This window comes from Cupressus sempervirens, chromosome 4 (genome assembly GCF_028749045.1).
Source record: "Cupressus sempervirens isolate cs-2001-9-10 chromosome 4, ASM2874904v1, whole genome shotgun sequence".
Lineage (NCBI taxonomy): Eukaryota > Viridiplantae > Streptophyta > Pinopsida > Cupressales > Cupressaceae > Cupressus > Cupressus sempervirens.
The window spans coordinates 470435101-470452179 of record NC_143121.1 but is presented as its reverse complement, the minus strand read 5'-3'; the positions used below and the strand labels follow the sequence as shown (position 1 = coordinate 470452179).

General features: G+C 34.9%; 1 protein-coding gene across 1 annotated transcript; it reads right to left on the bottom strand.

Moving 5' to 3' along the window:
• Positions 1–9682: 9682 nt before the first annotated feature.
• LOC149562005 (disease resistance RPP13-like protein 4) lies at positions 9683–12445 on the bottom strand. The gene has a single exon (XM_089823854.1). The coding sequence runs from the start codon at positions 12443–12445 to the stop codon at positions 9683–9685; it is 2763 nt and encodes a 920-aa protein (XP_089679980.1).
• Between the last annotated feature and the right edge of the window lie 4634 nt (positions 12446–17079).

Genomic DNA, 17079 nt, shown 5'->3' with positions numbered 1-17079 from the left:
ACTACCCTTGTGGCTACTTATATAGTAGCAAGTCCCACAAAACCACCAAGTGGTATTACATAAACCATGTGCTACCTAACCCACTGACCCCACATTTAATATTGGGCATTTAATTCTTTTCCCCCAATATTAAATAATTACATAAAATATTTTCACAATGTTATAATACAACTCATCAAGAACATTCCATGGGAATCTTTACATGTTGCACGTCCATCTAGGCACAACATTACGTAATAAAATAAAATAATAAAATAACAATATTATGCAATGTGTGCAACACCCATTATCTCAACAATCTCCCACTTGTTGTATACATTGCATAGGGTCAATCCGTAGCCACACAAAATGAACAAGGGAACAATCCCTCCTAGCACATCCACCATCATGGATCAAAATACACCAAGTGCTCCATCCTGGTAGCCGCGACAAAATCAAAGTATCCAGCATCTCAAACATGAATGATCTCACCTCCTATTATGCCACTCCCACTGGACATACATAGAAGCCATCCAAAGAGAAAACCACCCAACCTGTTGCATTAGAAGATCATAAAATCCTGTACCAATTGAAATTCCAAGCACAAAAAAAATCTGATCCAAAGGTAATCACATGTATCCGTAGTTGTCAAAATATCCATAGCTAAAATAGCACCCACAGCAAAGTGCCAAACCCATCCAACTATCCATACCTCAAAGGTATAACAAGTGAATCTCATATTACCGACATATCCAATCTACAACCTGCAATCACAAGCCTCAAGAGCAATACCTGCCACATATATACCAAGAAGCTCCCACTGCAAAAGATAATGTCAAATCTATAACCAATCCACTCAACACATCTCAAAGAAGTGAATCCATGTAGTGTCAAGGACGTCCACAATACATAAACTAATACCCTGTAGGAAAAATTCTCATAACAAGTCTTCAATGCTCTCCCAAATTCTCCACAACCAACAAAGGAAAGAGATAAAGGAATAACCATGCCATCTCTCACATGACATACATGAGCACAAACCAGTGATCACAATCTCCAACCAATCTCAAATCCAATGTAAGCAAAACTGAACATCCAGGAAGATAACCAAGACCAAGAGAAACCATGCAAATCATAACCTGTATCATGTCCTTCTACACACACCTCTAGATGTAAACTGTGCAAGTATGATCTCCTCCATAAAACCCCAACAAGAAGCCTCAACAACACCCAAACCATACAATATAACTAATCATGGATGTAAGCCTCTCACAAGAAGATCAAACTCAATAAAACCATTCCTAAATCAAGGAATAACCATTCCTAATCCAAGGAAAATGCCCAATATAAAACCATCTCCCAAACTCAACCAACATAACAACATATGCACATGGAGATAACCAATGCTAAACCATCTCTCAAATGAACCCTCCAGAACTAACTCATGTACCATAGCTCAAGATCCATATCCATGAAAGACAAGCATAAATATAATGCAACCGAAAAAAAAATGGGCTATACCTCTCAAGTAGCAAACCACCGAGTAGACCAAGAGTGGGGAATGAGAATGCTCATCAAGATACCCAAGTCTCCAACCAAGACTCATCTAAGAACAATCTCCTCTCAAGTCCATATCAGGTGACTGCCCCTCGGACTTCCTGCTGAAACAATCAACCGTCCCAACAAATACTTCTCTAATCCAAGAGAAATCAGCGTCACCACCGTCTCTAAGTATCCATGAGCACCTGTAACCAATCAATCCATGCCAACTCCAAATGCAACATAGCAATATCATGAAGTATCTAGCTTATGATCAGTGTACTCAATACTAAGAAACTAAACCAAGATCAATGTCAAAGTTTCAACCATGGCCTCAGGAACATAAACATGACAACATGATCTTACCATCTCAAAAGAGATAACATGCTCCACATGAACATACCATAACATGTCATAACTCTAAACGCGTATCAAGAGTACACCATGACATAATAATGAAACCATCCTCATACCAAGGATAACATGCCAAATAAAAGCATAAACCACACCTTTGCCAAGAACCCTATGAGTCCTCAAGATGCAACCATCTCCACACACCATGAAGAAAACCATCTCCACATACTAGGAAGAACCATCTCCACACACCATGAAGATAACCAAGAACTCCATGAGTCCTCAAGATCTAACCATCTTCAAACACCATGAAGATAAAAAGTGCACCATGCAAATGTCAAAGACACTTCTGCAGCAACAGGATCTAAGACAAACCTTCAACATCTGCAAACATTCAATAAATATATCAATGCCACCAACTCCCACTCAACCGTGGTACCAAGCCACCTATGGCATCATATAATGCATCTCCTACTTGAAGATCCAAACCAACCCAGGAACTAATCCTGCACTGTCACCCCATCATTGTCACAAGCTCCCACTAAACTGTGTATCCAAGCTATCCATGACATCATGATGAACAAATCCATCCTCTAACCATGAGAATCAACCAAGGCATCAAACCATCAAAGAACTCAAAGTGCACATCATGAGCTCCTCAAAAGAAACTAAATAACCATGATCCTCAACCAAGAAGATATACCACCATAACAAAGTCAAAAAATCCAAGCTAATGAACATCAAGGATGTACCTGTATAACCAATCATGTCATGCCAAAATCCATGACACCATGATCACATCCATGAACTGAGCATCTGGCTCTCAAAGTGTCCAACCTGTCAGCATAAAATAGTCAACCACAATCCTCCACCATGACTGTACCTGGTAACAACATCTCATCCTTTCTACATGAAGATAAAATCATGTGACTTAGGGCATAGACAACCCAAATCCAAGCCACCAATCTGAATATGCATCAATAATGAAAGATCAATGGGCAAAGACAACCCATAACCAAGCTATAAATGCAACCTGTAAGTATAGACTGCTTACAACACTGCACAACTTGTAGACCCAACAAGTCATCATGCATATCCAAACCAAACACTAATAACCATATCATCATGAGACCAATCTAAAATATGAACTGAGTATACAATGACATCAAAACTTAAATCTCCAATGCCATAAACTCACAATGTTACCATAGTCAAAATATATACCATAAACCGTTCAGATAAATATATCAACAAATAAATCATGCCAAACCTGCACCAAATTTGAACCAATTTGTAGAGCTCTCCAAGAGCTTTCCGTTGACTACTCGAAGTCCAAAATCCGACTCCGTATGCCCAAGTTATGCCCTAATCCGTGCTCAAAATAAACAACATCTGACTTTAGGGCTCTTAAAACCTAACAAAATTTCAAAATCATAGAAACAAACCAATGCCATGTTGTAGTGCTCTGAATTAGCTTTCCAACGCCTATAAGAACTCTGAAATCCGATATTCTGAGAGAAAGTTATGGCCATTTTACTAAGACAGTCTTTTTACCATTTTCAGTACGATTTTTCATTTTTAATTTTTTCAGTGACAAAAATTCCGACGGGATTAAATTTGACGGCCATCATGGGCTGAAACTAAAAAACTCTTTTATTTCCTCTGAACATGGCCAAACTAGAGCATATTATATATCAAAATTTATGAAAATGTTGACCTTGATCCAATGGTGAGGTCTGTTTTTACCTAGGAGGTCATTTCTGCATGCTACCCCCCAAAACCCTCATTTGAATGAAACATTCGAAAAATCCTTTTCTCCAACAATTTCACATGCCCAAAATATTTTAACATCCCATCATAATAGCAAACCCAAAGCCCTCAGATCTGCAATAATTATTCATATATCTTGCCCTTTCTTTTATCCTCTCATGCATTCCCATGGATTCAATCTAGGGTTACAAACAATAAAACCATAGCTCTGATACCACTTGTAAGGAAACTTGGCAATAAAGAATATAACCGTTTCCACATAACCCATAATAAATCTAAAATAAACACGGAATTAAAATCCACATACAAGAGAATAGACAACATACCCACAAAATTGTGATGCAAGATATACCCTGGGAAACCCTCATTGAGGGAAAAACCCAGCCTCCAAAAGCATCCATCATCATGTATTATTCAGCAAAAAATACCATTGCCATACAACCATGGAAGCCTTCATGGCCATAGCCACAACCGAGCAAACTATGTGAACAAGCATAAATCCACACATCCCATGCCATGCTTCCAACCTTCACAAATGCTCCCTTGGCTAACCTGTCAAGCCTTGTCCCGCTCGACTCTTGCCTTTTGTCTTCTTCTTGTCACTCTCTCTCACTCTACAACAACTACCCTTGTGGTTGCTTATATAGTAGCAAGTCCCACAAAACCACCAAGTGGTATTACATAAACCATGTGCTAAAACCATGTGCTACCTAACCCACTGACCCCACATTTAATATTGGGCATTTAATTCTTTTCTCCCAATATTAAATAATTACATAAAATATTTTCACAATGTTACAATACAACTCATCAAGAACATTCCATGGGAATCTTTACATGTTGCACGTCCATCTAGGCACAACATTACATAATAAAATAAAATAATAAAATAACAATATTATGCAATGTGTGCAACACCCATTATCTCAACATGTGTCCTCATTTGTCTCCATAAAACTGATCCCTCAAGATTATCTAGCACATCATTAGGAAAATGAAATTTATGTTTAGGCACTTTAGTATCGTTCTGACATGTTTGTTCAGTAATTAGTGTTTCTATGTCTACATTCATACAATTGTTATTTTCAATTGGCATTTCATTTTCACTGTTATTTGAAATTTGAATCTCATTTTCAATTTTTCTTGGTATTTATTTGGGGGCATGCATTTCCATTAGAGTTTGTTGTGCATGATCGTTTGACAATCTATTCTTATGAAAAAAATCTAAATCGTTTAAATTGTAACCCGCTTCTAAAAAATTACCAATTTCATCATGAGAAAAAAATTGAAAATTTGGAGAGAGACTTGTATTGAATGTTTGATTAGAATGTGCACCTGAATCTCCTTGTATTGGGTTCTCTTCTTCAGAGTCTTCATCCATCGTGGTATCCTCAATGTCTTTCTTCTTTGAAACATTGCTCAATTATCTAATTCTTTGTCTTCTCTCTCATTGGCATTGTGCTTCATTCTCTTTATTTGTTGCAATCTCCTCATTTGTCAAAACTTTTATATTCTTCTTTTTTTGTTGTTTTGATCCCATGTTTGCACTAGTTTTGAATTCAAATCAACATCTTGCAAATTGTAGAAGAAGACAAGAAAATAGAATAACTATGATAGAAATTCACTGTTGCGGATAGAAATTGTTATTCAATCATTGCAATCATTGAAAATTGGTCTGTGGGGCATCTTTTGGGGACCAATGGGTAGATTAGAATTGGATACTTGATTATTTAAAAATTGGGTGCCCAATTTTTAAACAATCAAGCACCTGATTTTTATTCGATTAATGGCTAAAACCAAATTGGGCACTCGATTTTTGAATTACAAATCAAGTGCCTGATTCTAGTGACATGAGCGAGAATTTGGAATGGCCGTGAATTTGCATGGGGTTTTGTCTTGGGGAAGGCATAGCCTATACCTTTATGAACCATTTTCTCTAAGGCATTTAATCGACAATTTCAAGGATTGTCATTATTTTTATATGGTCATCCCCATTGAATTTTTTGACAAAAAAAAAACCCATTATAGGTCTTACTATTCTAATTTCAAAAATGTAAATTTTGTAGTGTTATGAGTTCATTTGCTATTTTTCCATTATTTATTAATCAAAAGTATCTCTTAAACATTAACTAGTGACATTCACTAAAACTTTAACAACTTTTTAAATTTTTCATATTTTGTAAATTAATTTGCATGTCATCAATCCTCACACAATTATTTTAAAGTTATAAAAAAAAAAATAATAATAAATTAATTAATTAAATTATGGCATTCATACATGAGAGGTTTAGAAATTAGCTTAATTGTCAATTGAAAATTAATTTTAAAATATTCATTAAAAAATTCAAGAAAAACATTCTCATTAATCTTTGGTGTGTCAGGTAACTTTGTTTAAAAGGATTCGCAAAAATTCATTTAGTTGTGTCAAATTATGGTGTCAGTACATGAGCATGGTATGCTCCTAAAATAGGCATTTTGAAAAAATGATTTTTAAATATCCATACCAAAAAAAATCTATCATATGGATATACAAATAAATTACATACTCAAAAGAAGATCCCAGGCACTATAATTTTTATTTCATAAGGTTTTTTTATATTTAATCTCTAAATGTCTCAAATTTTGGCATCAATTGACAATATATTTCAAAAACAGGAAAAACACTTTCACTTTTTGGCCAAAAGTGAGACCCAACTTCTTGCACTAACCTTCATATAGAGTTAATAATACAAATGTCATATGGTTCAAGGTGTCATATTTGGCATGTTTTGGTCCCAATTCTAAACTAGTCGAAATTTGAACTTTGGCATAATATTCAATATATTTAAGATCATGTGATTCAATGAATATATGTGAAGTCTATATATATATGAAGGTCATTTAGATGCACATTCTTGATACATATAGGAAATTGGAGAGAAAGATATAGTTGGAAAAAAAAAATTTAATATCCTAAATTCTCAGTGGCATGTTTGAAAACTTGTTGAAATAGTCAACAATTGTCAATGCTAATGATAGGTGGTGGTAATGAACTTTCACAACTTTCTTCAAAGAACCAATAAGCGTATATGGTCATCACTGAACATTTCAAAAGATTTTAAAAGTGATCTAAAGCCCAAAGAAAAAGATGAGTTGTCAAAGATGTTAAAGGAACACCCCAAAGAATTTGAAGAATAAATCTACTCTAAGTAATGTGTTATTGTTAATAGATTAAAAAAAATTTGAATTTTTTTTAAAGACTCAACTAAGCCTTCTTATATCAATGAAAGCACAACATCATACGTGTCTTAAAATATCTATAAATTATTCAAAGCACCAATTGTAAAGTGGTTAGTTTGATGATCTATTCTTAATGATGTTCAAAATATAATATGTATATGCATTGTTATTCTTAAAATTAGGAACATTTTTACAATTATATAGGAGCATTTAGACCAATAGTTTGCATACATTCCCTGGCAGATTCTCTTGAAATATTAGACACACACATATATGCCTATTTTCTTGAGTTGCAAATAGTGTATGCAATCTTAGAATTGTTAATCCAATCAACACTCGCATCCCCTCCCTTTGCTAGTTAAATAATCCCCTTTTGGTAGTGTTTTTTTTTTTACTGGTTTTAAAATGTCGCAGGTTGAAATAGAACTTGGATTATGGAACAATGATTTGGACTCTAAATTTTCTATATAGAATGCTCTATCATTGCTCATGATTCCCTTTTTGAGGCAATCTGATGAACATCTATGGCCACGGGTATGTAACGAAGATATCACACAATCATCATTTTATCTTATGTCTCCATCGTGTTGCTCAAAGGTTTTGACATCTTGCCTTTTGAATGATGTATTCTCACATGAACATTCAATTCATTACTTTGCATTGACCTTAGGCATACCAGGACGTACTCATTTTCATTCATCAAATAATCTTTCTATGTGTCACGGCTGGGAAAGGTGTGGGTCATCTTTCAACTCTCCAAGATTTTGAATTACTTCACCAAGCTCCCTGGATTTTACCATATCTGCAATTCTTCTCACATTATGAGGTGGAAAAGGTATGCAAATGAGGATTCAGGTAGCGTGATCTCACTTACGCAGGAGCTGGAGGTGAAGAACAGATTGCACATACTCTCCAAGACTCTAAACTCCCAACCCACAGATCACTCCGACTCTCCAGACATTTTGTGAAATAGTTCACATGCTTTGTCTATTGATTGGTTATTTCACGTGCTCTGTCTTTACTCGGATTGAAGGTGAAAACATTATGTCAAACAGTTTGCACGCCCTCTTCATGAAACGTTCACCACTAATTCTATACTCCCATCAAAGGTCACAGGTTAGGGATATGAGAGAGAGGGTTTCATATATTTCTACAGTATTACAGAATATTTTTCAACGTCTTCAATTAGATGAATTTATCGCTTAAACAAGATATATCAAACAATTTAATAATCAAAATTAATCAATTTAACTCTTTTATTAAAAAAATTATATAATTTTATCTATATCTTATATATAATTAGTTGATAAATATCTTTGGTATGATAAATGTTTTTTAGGATGTCATCTAATTTTAATTTAGCATGATATTATAATGTTTATTTATATATTCTTTTACTATTTTAATTGATATATATCATTGCAGTTATATAATTTAATAATATACTAACTATACTCTGTAATTTAATTTAGTTTAGCACTATAATATTATATTTTTCATTACTATTTATTTGTTATTTTATTAAATTAAATACATTATATTTTAACCAAAACCTACTTCAATCAACCATAAAATCATGAAGGCAGGAACTTTGGCGCATGCGCCCCTTATTTCAAATTACCCCTACTCTGTTCAATCATAGATTAGGGTGTCTTGACTAGGAGCCACGAAAAAATCCCTTACCTGATTGGCATGCACCCGTAGCTAAACCCTCCTACCCACAATCTACCCAAAACAAAATGAAGTATTTCACTTTTCTTTTTTTTTGTTTATATTCTGACAACATCAAAATTTTGACAATAAACTTAAGTGTCATCGAAATTTTGACAAAAATACTTAAGTGTCGTCAAAATTTTGAGATTTTATTGGGATCATATTTATAAAAAAAAGTGATTTTGACGAGACAAATTGGTTTGTCATCAAAAATTTTGGTCGAAAATGGAGGCCTAATGTACTAGTGTATATAATACACAATAAGCATGTTATTGAATAAAGTTTGGACTTATGTCGAATTAAGAAAATTCAAGATGTTCCCTATAAGTGAGGGATCGATGTGATACTTGGCCATTCTTTATATGCTTCCATGAATGAATGGTTTCTTATGAAATATGAGTCAAACGGGAATATTTTTTATAACATAAGAAATGCTTGATAAAATAGTAGAAGCAAATATATAATGAAAGCTTTATATAGAAATGAAGTATTTGCACAAGCAAAAAAAATTGTGGGAACTTTGTATTTCATTCTTGTCACTTTTATGACTTGAATGGATTTGTAATAAGCCTATATTTCTCACTTTCTAATAAGCTTATATGTCTATGCAGAATTCAAAACTATATTTTCCATGTTCTTTTAGCTTATTTTACAAGTGCATAATTTAGAAATTTAATCAATCATGTCTCAAAATATTTGTAATGTACCACAACTAAAATTGATAAGATTGTATGAAAAGAGAGCCACTTAAAATTGACCTACATATATTTTTTCATTTTTTATTAATTTCAATTTTCCAAAGAGTCATCCCAAATATTTTTCTTTATTTTATCTAATCACTTATACAAATCTCCAATAATCATACTTCATCATTAGTTTAAGAGTTATATGCTTCAATCTATAGAATTCAACTTTTGTAAAATAAAATTTATAATTATTAATTTATGTTCCTTTCCTAATCAATTAAATATTGATTATATATGTTAAATTTTATTTTGAAAATTTATTTTCCAATTCATTAATTATCTAAAATTAAATAAATGAACAATTTAAGAATATATTTCATTATATTCTTAAAAATAAATGACTTACAGCTTAAGAGTATATTTCAACCCTGGGTTACAATATTTACTTGAGGATTTATAGATTTGATTTTATGCCGAAGTTCTCCACCTTCTTCGAATTTTTTATTGGCTTCATTGGTTTCAAAGACGGCTTCATAAGAAAAGAGATTGAGTCTTTTCAAATGCTTTAATCCCTCTCCCACTTTCTTCACTTTGGGACACTCAACTAGAACCAGCTCCTCGAGACATGCCATGGCCCCTTCCTCCCATTCTGAAACCTCCTCTAAGTCATCGAAAGTTTCTATTCTCAAGAAACGGAGCTGTGGAAACCCTCCTGCCTTTCCAAATGACTCTGGCAATTCTCTACACCTTACGTCATGAACCACCCTCAAGCTCACTAGGTTGGCCATTCTATGCCACTCCGAATAATCACCACAATCACAAACGTATACATTGAGTTCCCTGAGATTTGCCAGACCAGATATCCAACTTGGCACAACAAACATCGCTAGTCTAAGACTTTCCAGATGTTTCATGGCTACCATCTTCTCCGGAAGCTCCTCTAGCATCAATTCGTGATTGCAGATATCTAGACGGCGCATCTTGACCAGCCGTGGAAGGATCCGTTCTGCAACCCCTTGCCGCTCCCTTTCACATCTGTAACCTAAACATAGTTCCTGAAGCTGAGTCATCTTGGCAAGATCCTCTACCCTCATCAATTTTCCCTCACCTTCAGAAAAGAGATGCAACCGATCAGATCTCAGCACCCTCAAAGAGGCCAGCTGTGATATTCCGCTTGGCATTATACTTGCACCCTCACATTGTAAATGCTCAAGGCATTTAAGTTCACTTATCCACGCTGGCAATTCCTCGTATCCATTTCTTTGCAGAGTCAGGAAGCGGAGACTTTTCAAATGTCTCACGCACTCTGGTACCCGGACAATATTTGTATCCTCTATATTCAAGACTTTGAGGAGTTTCATCTTTCCAATGCTCTCTGGCAATGCACCGATCTGTGTGCTGCTCAAATCGAGAACACGCAGTCCTCTCATTGCGTTAAACAAGTCTGCTGAAATGTTTGTGATCCCCCGATTCTGAGACAATGAGAATGTGCGCAGACAAACAGGGTGTCTCTCTGAGATGTCATGGCTGTTTATATCTTTCTTGGCTAATGAAATCCTACACCAGTTGGCACTTGCATCTATGGAGGCTTCCTCAATAGAAAAAACACACTTATTTTGTCTTGACACATTTATGGCCAAATCCAGCAGCAAATCGTGTACTCTACAGTGTTTGGTTAACCGACATACATTTGGCCACCTCATATCATAATGAAACTGAAAATCTTCCGATAGTTGAAGCAGACACAGATTGGCAAGTTGATACAAACAGTCCCATGCCGCTTCTTGTTGGCCTTCTCCTGCTGGGATGAACCCTTCCGCTATCCACAAACTCACCATATACTCAGGATCTATCTCCTCATCTTCGGGAAAGAAGGAAAGATAAGCAAAGCACTGTTTAAGAAGAGCGGGCAAGGCATCGTAACTGAGTCGGAGAATAGGCATGATGGGATCGACATTGGCAATCCCTTGAATCCCTTGGAGCTGCTGCAGCTTGGACTCCCAGAGCTGCAGCTTAGATTCCCATGGCACTCTGCTCTTTGCCAGAGATGCGGCTATTGTTTTAATAGCCAATGGCAAATTTCCACATTCCCCTACAATCTGACGGCCCAACCCTTCCAGATGTTGTTGTTGTGGCCGTCCTATTTCCTCAGATCCCTCAAATACATACACACAAAACAGCATCCAACTGTCTTCGTCTGACAAGCAGTGCATCGCATATATTTCAGCATTCAAATTTCTACAAACCTCTCTGCTTCTTGTACTCACCACAATCTTGCACGGGCTATTCTTTCCTAGTGGGGGGCCAAGTCTAGCTAACAAATCGTCTTCCCCGCCAGCCCTCCACAAATCATCTAACACTACCAGGCAACTTTTATCTTGCAAGCTCTCACGAATCTCAGAAGCTAATGTCTCCTCACTTATATCACTACACTTAATCTGCTCATGTAGATTTTTATCTAACTGAAAGACTAAATCTTTCTGTAATTTGAAAACAGAATAAGTTTGAGAGACTGAAAGCCATATAGATTTCTCATACCTTTCTTTGATCCTGTTGTAAACATGCTGAATAAGATGGGTTTTCCCCATCCCTCCCATCCCAACCACCGCAACAACTGGAGCGGCATTCTCGTCCAACAATCTCAACATTTCATCAATTTTGGAGTCTATTCCTACAGAAACTCTGGGCAGAGCGCTAGATCTCTTCCACTCTGCACTAATATGAGATGTAGAGGATGATGCAATATCTTCATTTGGGGCAGACACTTGATGCAATAGCTTCAGCTCCTTTCCCTCCTCAATAACAGATCTGATGCGGTCCTTGATGTCCTTTATTCTCCGCCCCATCTTATACCGATAAATGGACTCCTTACATCTCAATCCACAAGATTGAGCGCTGTTATTTCCATAGAGAGAATCCACAACACATTCCTCAACAATGTCCTCTGCAAGAAGGGAAATAACGCGAATCTCCTCCAGCCATTCTCTCACATCCTCCTTATATCGAGACTGGTGATCAACATCTTTCAGAAACCCTTTGACATGTGTGAGTTTCTTGTTTAACCATCTGAAGTCGTTTCTGAAATTAACCACAAGATTTGCCTCCTCAGTCATTCTACGAACGACCATGTCAAGGACCATCTCACAAGCTTTTCCTAGAAAAGCTTCTCCAATTACAGAGGCCATCGTACAAAACTGAGATTGAACCTAAGAATTCTATGCACACAAAACAAAATTGCCAAAACAAAAATGAGATTGAACACGAAAATTTCCTCTCTCAAGTTTCAATGCACACAAAACACAATCGCCTAAACACTAGTAAAAATAAAGTCACTCAGCACACGGCACACAGGAAAAAACAACAGACTCGATCAGCTTGGCTTTGATGTGAGAATGGGCATTCACACAATTATGCATTTATAACAGCAACGACTTCTCTGTTCACTATCCTCCTTTAGAAAATGAGAAAAGAGACAATTCAAAAGCTAAAGAGAATATCTCCGCCAAATCAAAGATAAAAAGAAGAAAGCACATTTGATTAGACAGGTGGTCCTTCCTCAACTTTTCCTCATACCAATCTATGTTTCTTTTTCCTCAAGCTCCGTTTCTTTGCTGGAATTAACCTAGAATAGGAAACAGGAATAGGAAATTTGGAATAAATCTATTCCAATTTTGGCCCAAAATGAGAATAAATAGAATTCTAATTTTTTTTTGGAATTCGATTTATTCTCATTTTGGGCCAAAATTGGAATAGATTTATTCCAAATTTTCTATTCTCGTTTCCCTATTCCAGGTTAATTCCAGCAAACAAACGGGGCCCAAATTTTCTCAGTAAATTCCTATTCTTTACTCGCTATGTTTTTCGTGTTATCTACGTCTACAATAGTTAAGATCGTTTTCAGGAATAAAAGTAAGAAAGAAGATGTGAAAGCTAAAGAGACTTTGGCATATTCGATATGCATGTGCGGTGAAGTTGGGATCCAAGACAAGAGAGCGTGCGGTCAAGCTCATGAAATAAGGCAGGGGCAACATGCAAAAAGTAAAAGCAGAGGTTTGGTAGGGTCATTTATTTCAATTCAACTTTTCCTTGCCTTGTGGAAATGAGAGTTTGGCACTTCCTCAACATATTCCTCCTTCCACCAATCGCAAATAAATTCCATTTCTATCAATGTTAAATCAGATGAGCTGGGTGGTGCAAGAGCACCCACATAAAGAATTTTGGACATAATTTATGCACGAGCCGATTTGAGAAAATTATCTCAATTTTGTCATTACCATAAGATATTTTCTTAGAATTTGTTCAGACCATTGTGGGGTCATTCTTCCCTATTCTATATTAATCTAGAATTTTCTATATTGTAATAATCTAGAAGGTTTCGTAGATTATCTTAGCAGGTATAAATAGAGTTTTAGGTTTAGGTTTAGGTCAAGCTTGAGAGCAAAGTTTCTGGATAGAGGTTACAGAGAGAAGAAATCTGCAGGAGAGCTAGTGTATGTACTATTCATTTGATAAATTAAATAGAAGAATTTTATAATCTATCTCTTGTTGGTGCTGGTTCCTATTGCGGTTGTGTTTGCTTCCGTTGCATTTATCTCTGCATCATTGGGTGATGCTAGTAGATCATAATTTCTACCACCAAACTTTTCGCAATCAAAGCTTGTACTGAAAACAATAAAAGCTTTCTACCGGCCATTGCAGACCATGCAAATTCCCAACTACCATAGTTAATTGAAGCACCATCTATCATATTATTATTCACATGTAATTTGATGTAATAGTTTACAATCTAAATTGTTCATAGTCCTATAGATTTAGGTATTTCATTGTGGATCATGAGTGGATAGAATGTTGTAGCATTCTAAGGATTTACAATAGATTTTAGTTATGTTAATGAGCATGAAGTGTTGTTGCACACTTTGATAAGATTTCGTGTTTTGCTTATTGATTTGAATGTTTTTTTGTTGAATTTGTGTTTGTTTTTTATCCACTCCATCCACCCCCTACAAATGAATAGGCTTTGTTCGTACTACAATAGTTCATATTCCACTAGAAACTTCTAAAAGTAGGAGTTATTTTTAACTGCAATTCAATATATGATAACATGTTTAGCTTGTTATGCTTGTTGCAATGATTTCTTTACATCTTATTTGCCATTATGGATGCATCTAAATCTATGATTCTATAGAAAGTCAACATAAATTGGATAAAATTCAATAAAATCAAATAATTAAACCAATCAACATTTGTGACTTAGGGTCTATTTCGTTACTGGAATATGATTTAAGAATTGGATTTTGAAATCTTTGATTTGGGATTTTGGAACTTGAATTTGGATTATGGTTTCTAGAATTTGTTTTGGGACTATTTGATTCAAACTTAAAAATATTTGATATTCAGAATTTGTTATTCCAGGCTCGTTTGGTTCAAAAAATGAGTACAAAAGTTACAGTGAGAAAGGCGATCCGTATCTCCAATTTTTTCAAGGAACTATTCATGATGTTTCCAACTCCACACATGCCAAAAATGTTAATGTTCATTGCAAAATAAAAAATTCAAGAAATAGTGAAAAGAAAGATGAAAGAATTCAAATATGTGCGGTACTACTTATTTTATTTAATCCAAACATATGAGCAAGTAATACTGGAAAACCCCATTTTAAAAAATCAAATTTTAAAAATTTGTGCAAAAATAGGTGCCCCCAAATGGGCATCCGGATGTCAAACCCAATTAAATTTTACTTTAGTTGAAATTGTCAGTTTCAAAAAATGGGAATTAAAATAGGAATTCCAGATAACAAGTATTTTGAGGAATTTTGAATTCTTTTTTTGGGGGTCAAATGGTAATACCAGTTCTACTTTTTCCCAATTCCAATTTCGATTATGCAGATCCAAACAATGGATTAGAATTTTTTAAGAATTTTGAATGCCAATTCCATTCTAATTCTAGGTATTCAAAGACATGAGATGAAATGACAGAAGGCCCACATGATAGATAACACAAATAGAAACAAAGACATATAGATTTTAAATTTTAAATCATCTCACTTTGTTGTATCCCACCCAATATAGTATCAAATTGCTCATTTTGCAAGTTTTTTTGGTTTCAAAAAAATTATTTGGGTGATAAGAATTTGTTCTTTGTTTTATCTCTAGTGCTAGGCATGAATTCTTACGATGGTGAAAAGGGGAAATGACAAGCAAGGGCATGATTTCATATGTGCAATGGACGTAAGTTATAGTAGCATATTGGTTTTATTCAAAAATCTCTTTCTTGCTCATATAAGATATAGTAGAACATTGGTTTTTATTTGAAATCATTTTTTGTTATACCTCCTACACTTTCAGGTGATGGAAGAGCATACTTGATGTCTTTTGGAGGAGTGTTACTTAAGATCCCATCATATCACTGTAATTTCACAAAGTTGTCAGATGAAGGCCTAAAATCCCCTCAATGCAATATTTCTACACCGACAACTACCTTTACATTTTGAAGCCCATATACAATTTGGTTTAGTGTTGGAGTCATTTAATTCTCTTGAAGATTGCAAAACATGTTTAATGAAAATAATTATTACAGTGTTAAATGTGAAGTGAAATAGAACTCAACTTAGAGAGGAGGTTGTCTTGGAAAGTTGTGTTGCTCATTACTAAATGTACACCATCTTCAATCCTACCTATGCACCGTCACAGTCCCCCACTTGCATCTATTTCTCCACCATTAGTCCTAAGATTGAGTAACATCCTTAACAAAATCTTATAATCATGTCTTTATGTTCTTTGAAAAAATTGAAAAAGGTTTTATTGAGGGACAATTATGTTTTTTAATAAACAAAATAGGGTTTTATTTAGGGATTTGAGTGACTGAACATTTAAATTGATCTCTTATACATAAAAAATTTCAAACAAAACAGATGTAGTTTTGGGTATTATTGGTGGCCTCACAATATTACTTGCAATGCCTATTTGCAATCAAAAAATATTAAAGTTCACACAATTACAAAAGTCAACCTTCCTAAGGAAAGATATTTATGAGGTAAAATTTTATTTTATTTGACAGAGCTAAGAGAAAGAGAGAAAAAAAAGGAAGGGAGCAAGATGAGAGAGAGAGAGAGAGAGAGAGAGAGAGAGAGAGAGAGAGAGAGAGAGAGATGATTTAGCATTTGAATTCTTTGTAATGTCCCCACTATTAGGGTTAGTTTGGGACAAGTAATTTTTGCAAAATAATGGTTAGAATCACAACAATAACAAAACTAACAATATTATTCTAACCTCTAAGTTAACCCCAATCTTAAGGGTGTCTTCAACTCGGGCTTCTTAGCTCATAGCTACCTCATCATCTTCCTAGGAGCGCTCCCCTTAAGATTCTTCTTGGATGGGCATCCTCTATCCAAGGCTACTCACATACGCATATGTTGACAACATCAGAATATTTTGACACATTGATTATCAGCCATGATAGAAAATGGAGATCTTAATGTCTCCATGCTCCATGCTTCGATATCGATTCTCAACCATGGCGGACAATGAAGATCTTAATATCTCACATGCTCCATGCTTTGAGTCTCATTAATATCTATGGTGCTAATCCCATAGGTTAACACAATATTATCCACAAGTATGATTCATTAATATAAATAAAGTTATTAACATAATTAAATAAATAAATATAATCCATAAACATACATTTCTTACATTCTTCTTTTCTTGATCCATGTGGCTCTATACTTAGTCGACCCTTTAATGAATTATACCTTCAATATTATCTCAACTATATATTACTTTCCAAAATTCTTCATTTTCTAATTATAAGGAAAGGAAAA

Coding starts and splice junctions, on each gene's coding strand:
- LOC149562005 (XM_089823854.1), bottom strand. CDS start 12,445: ATGGCCTCTGTAATTGGAGAAGCTTTTCTAGGAAAAGCTTGTGAGATG.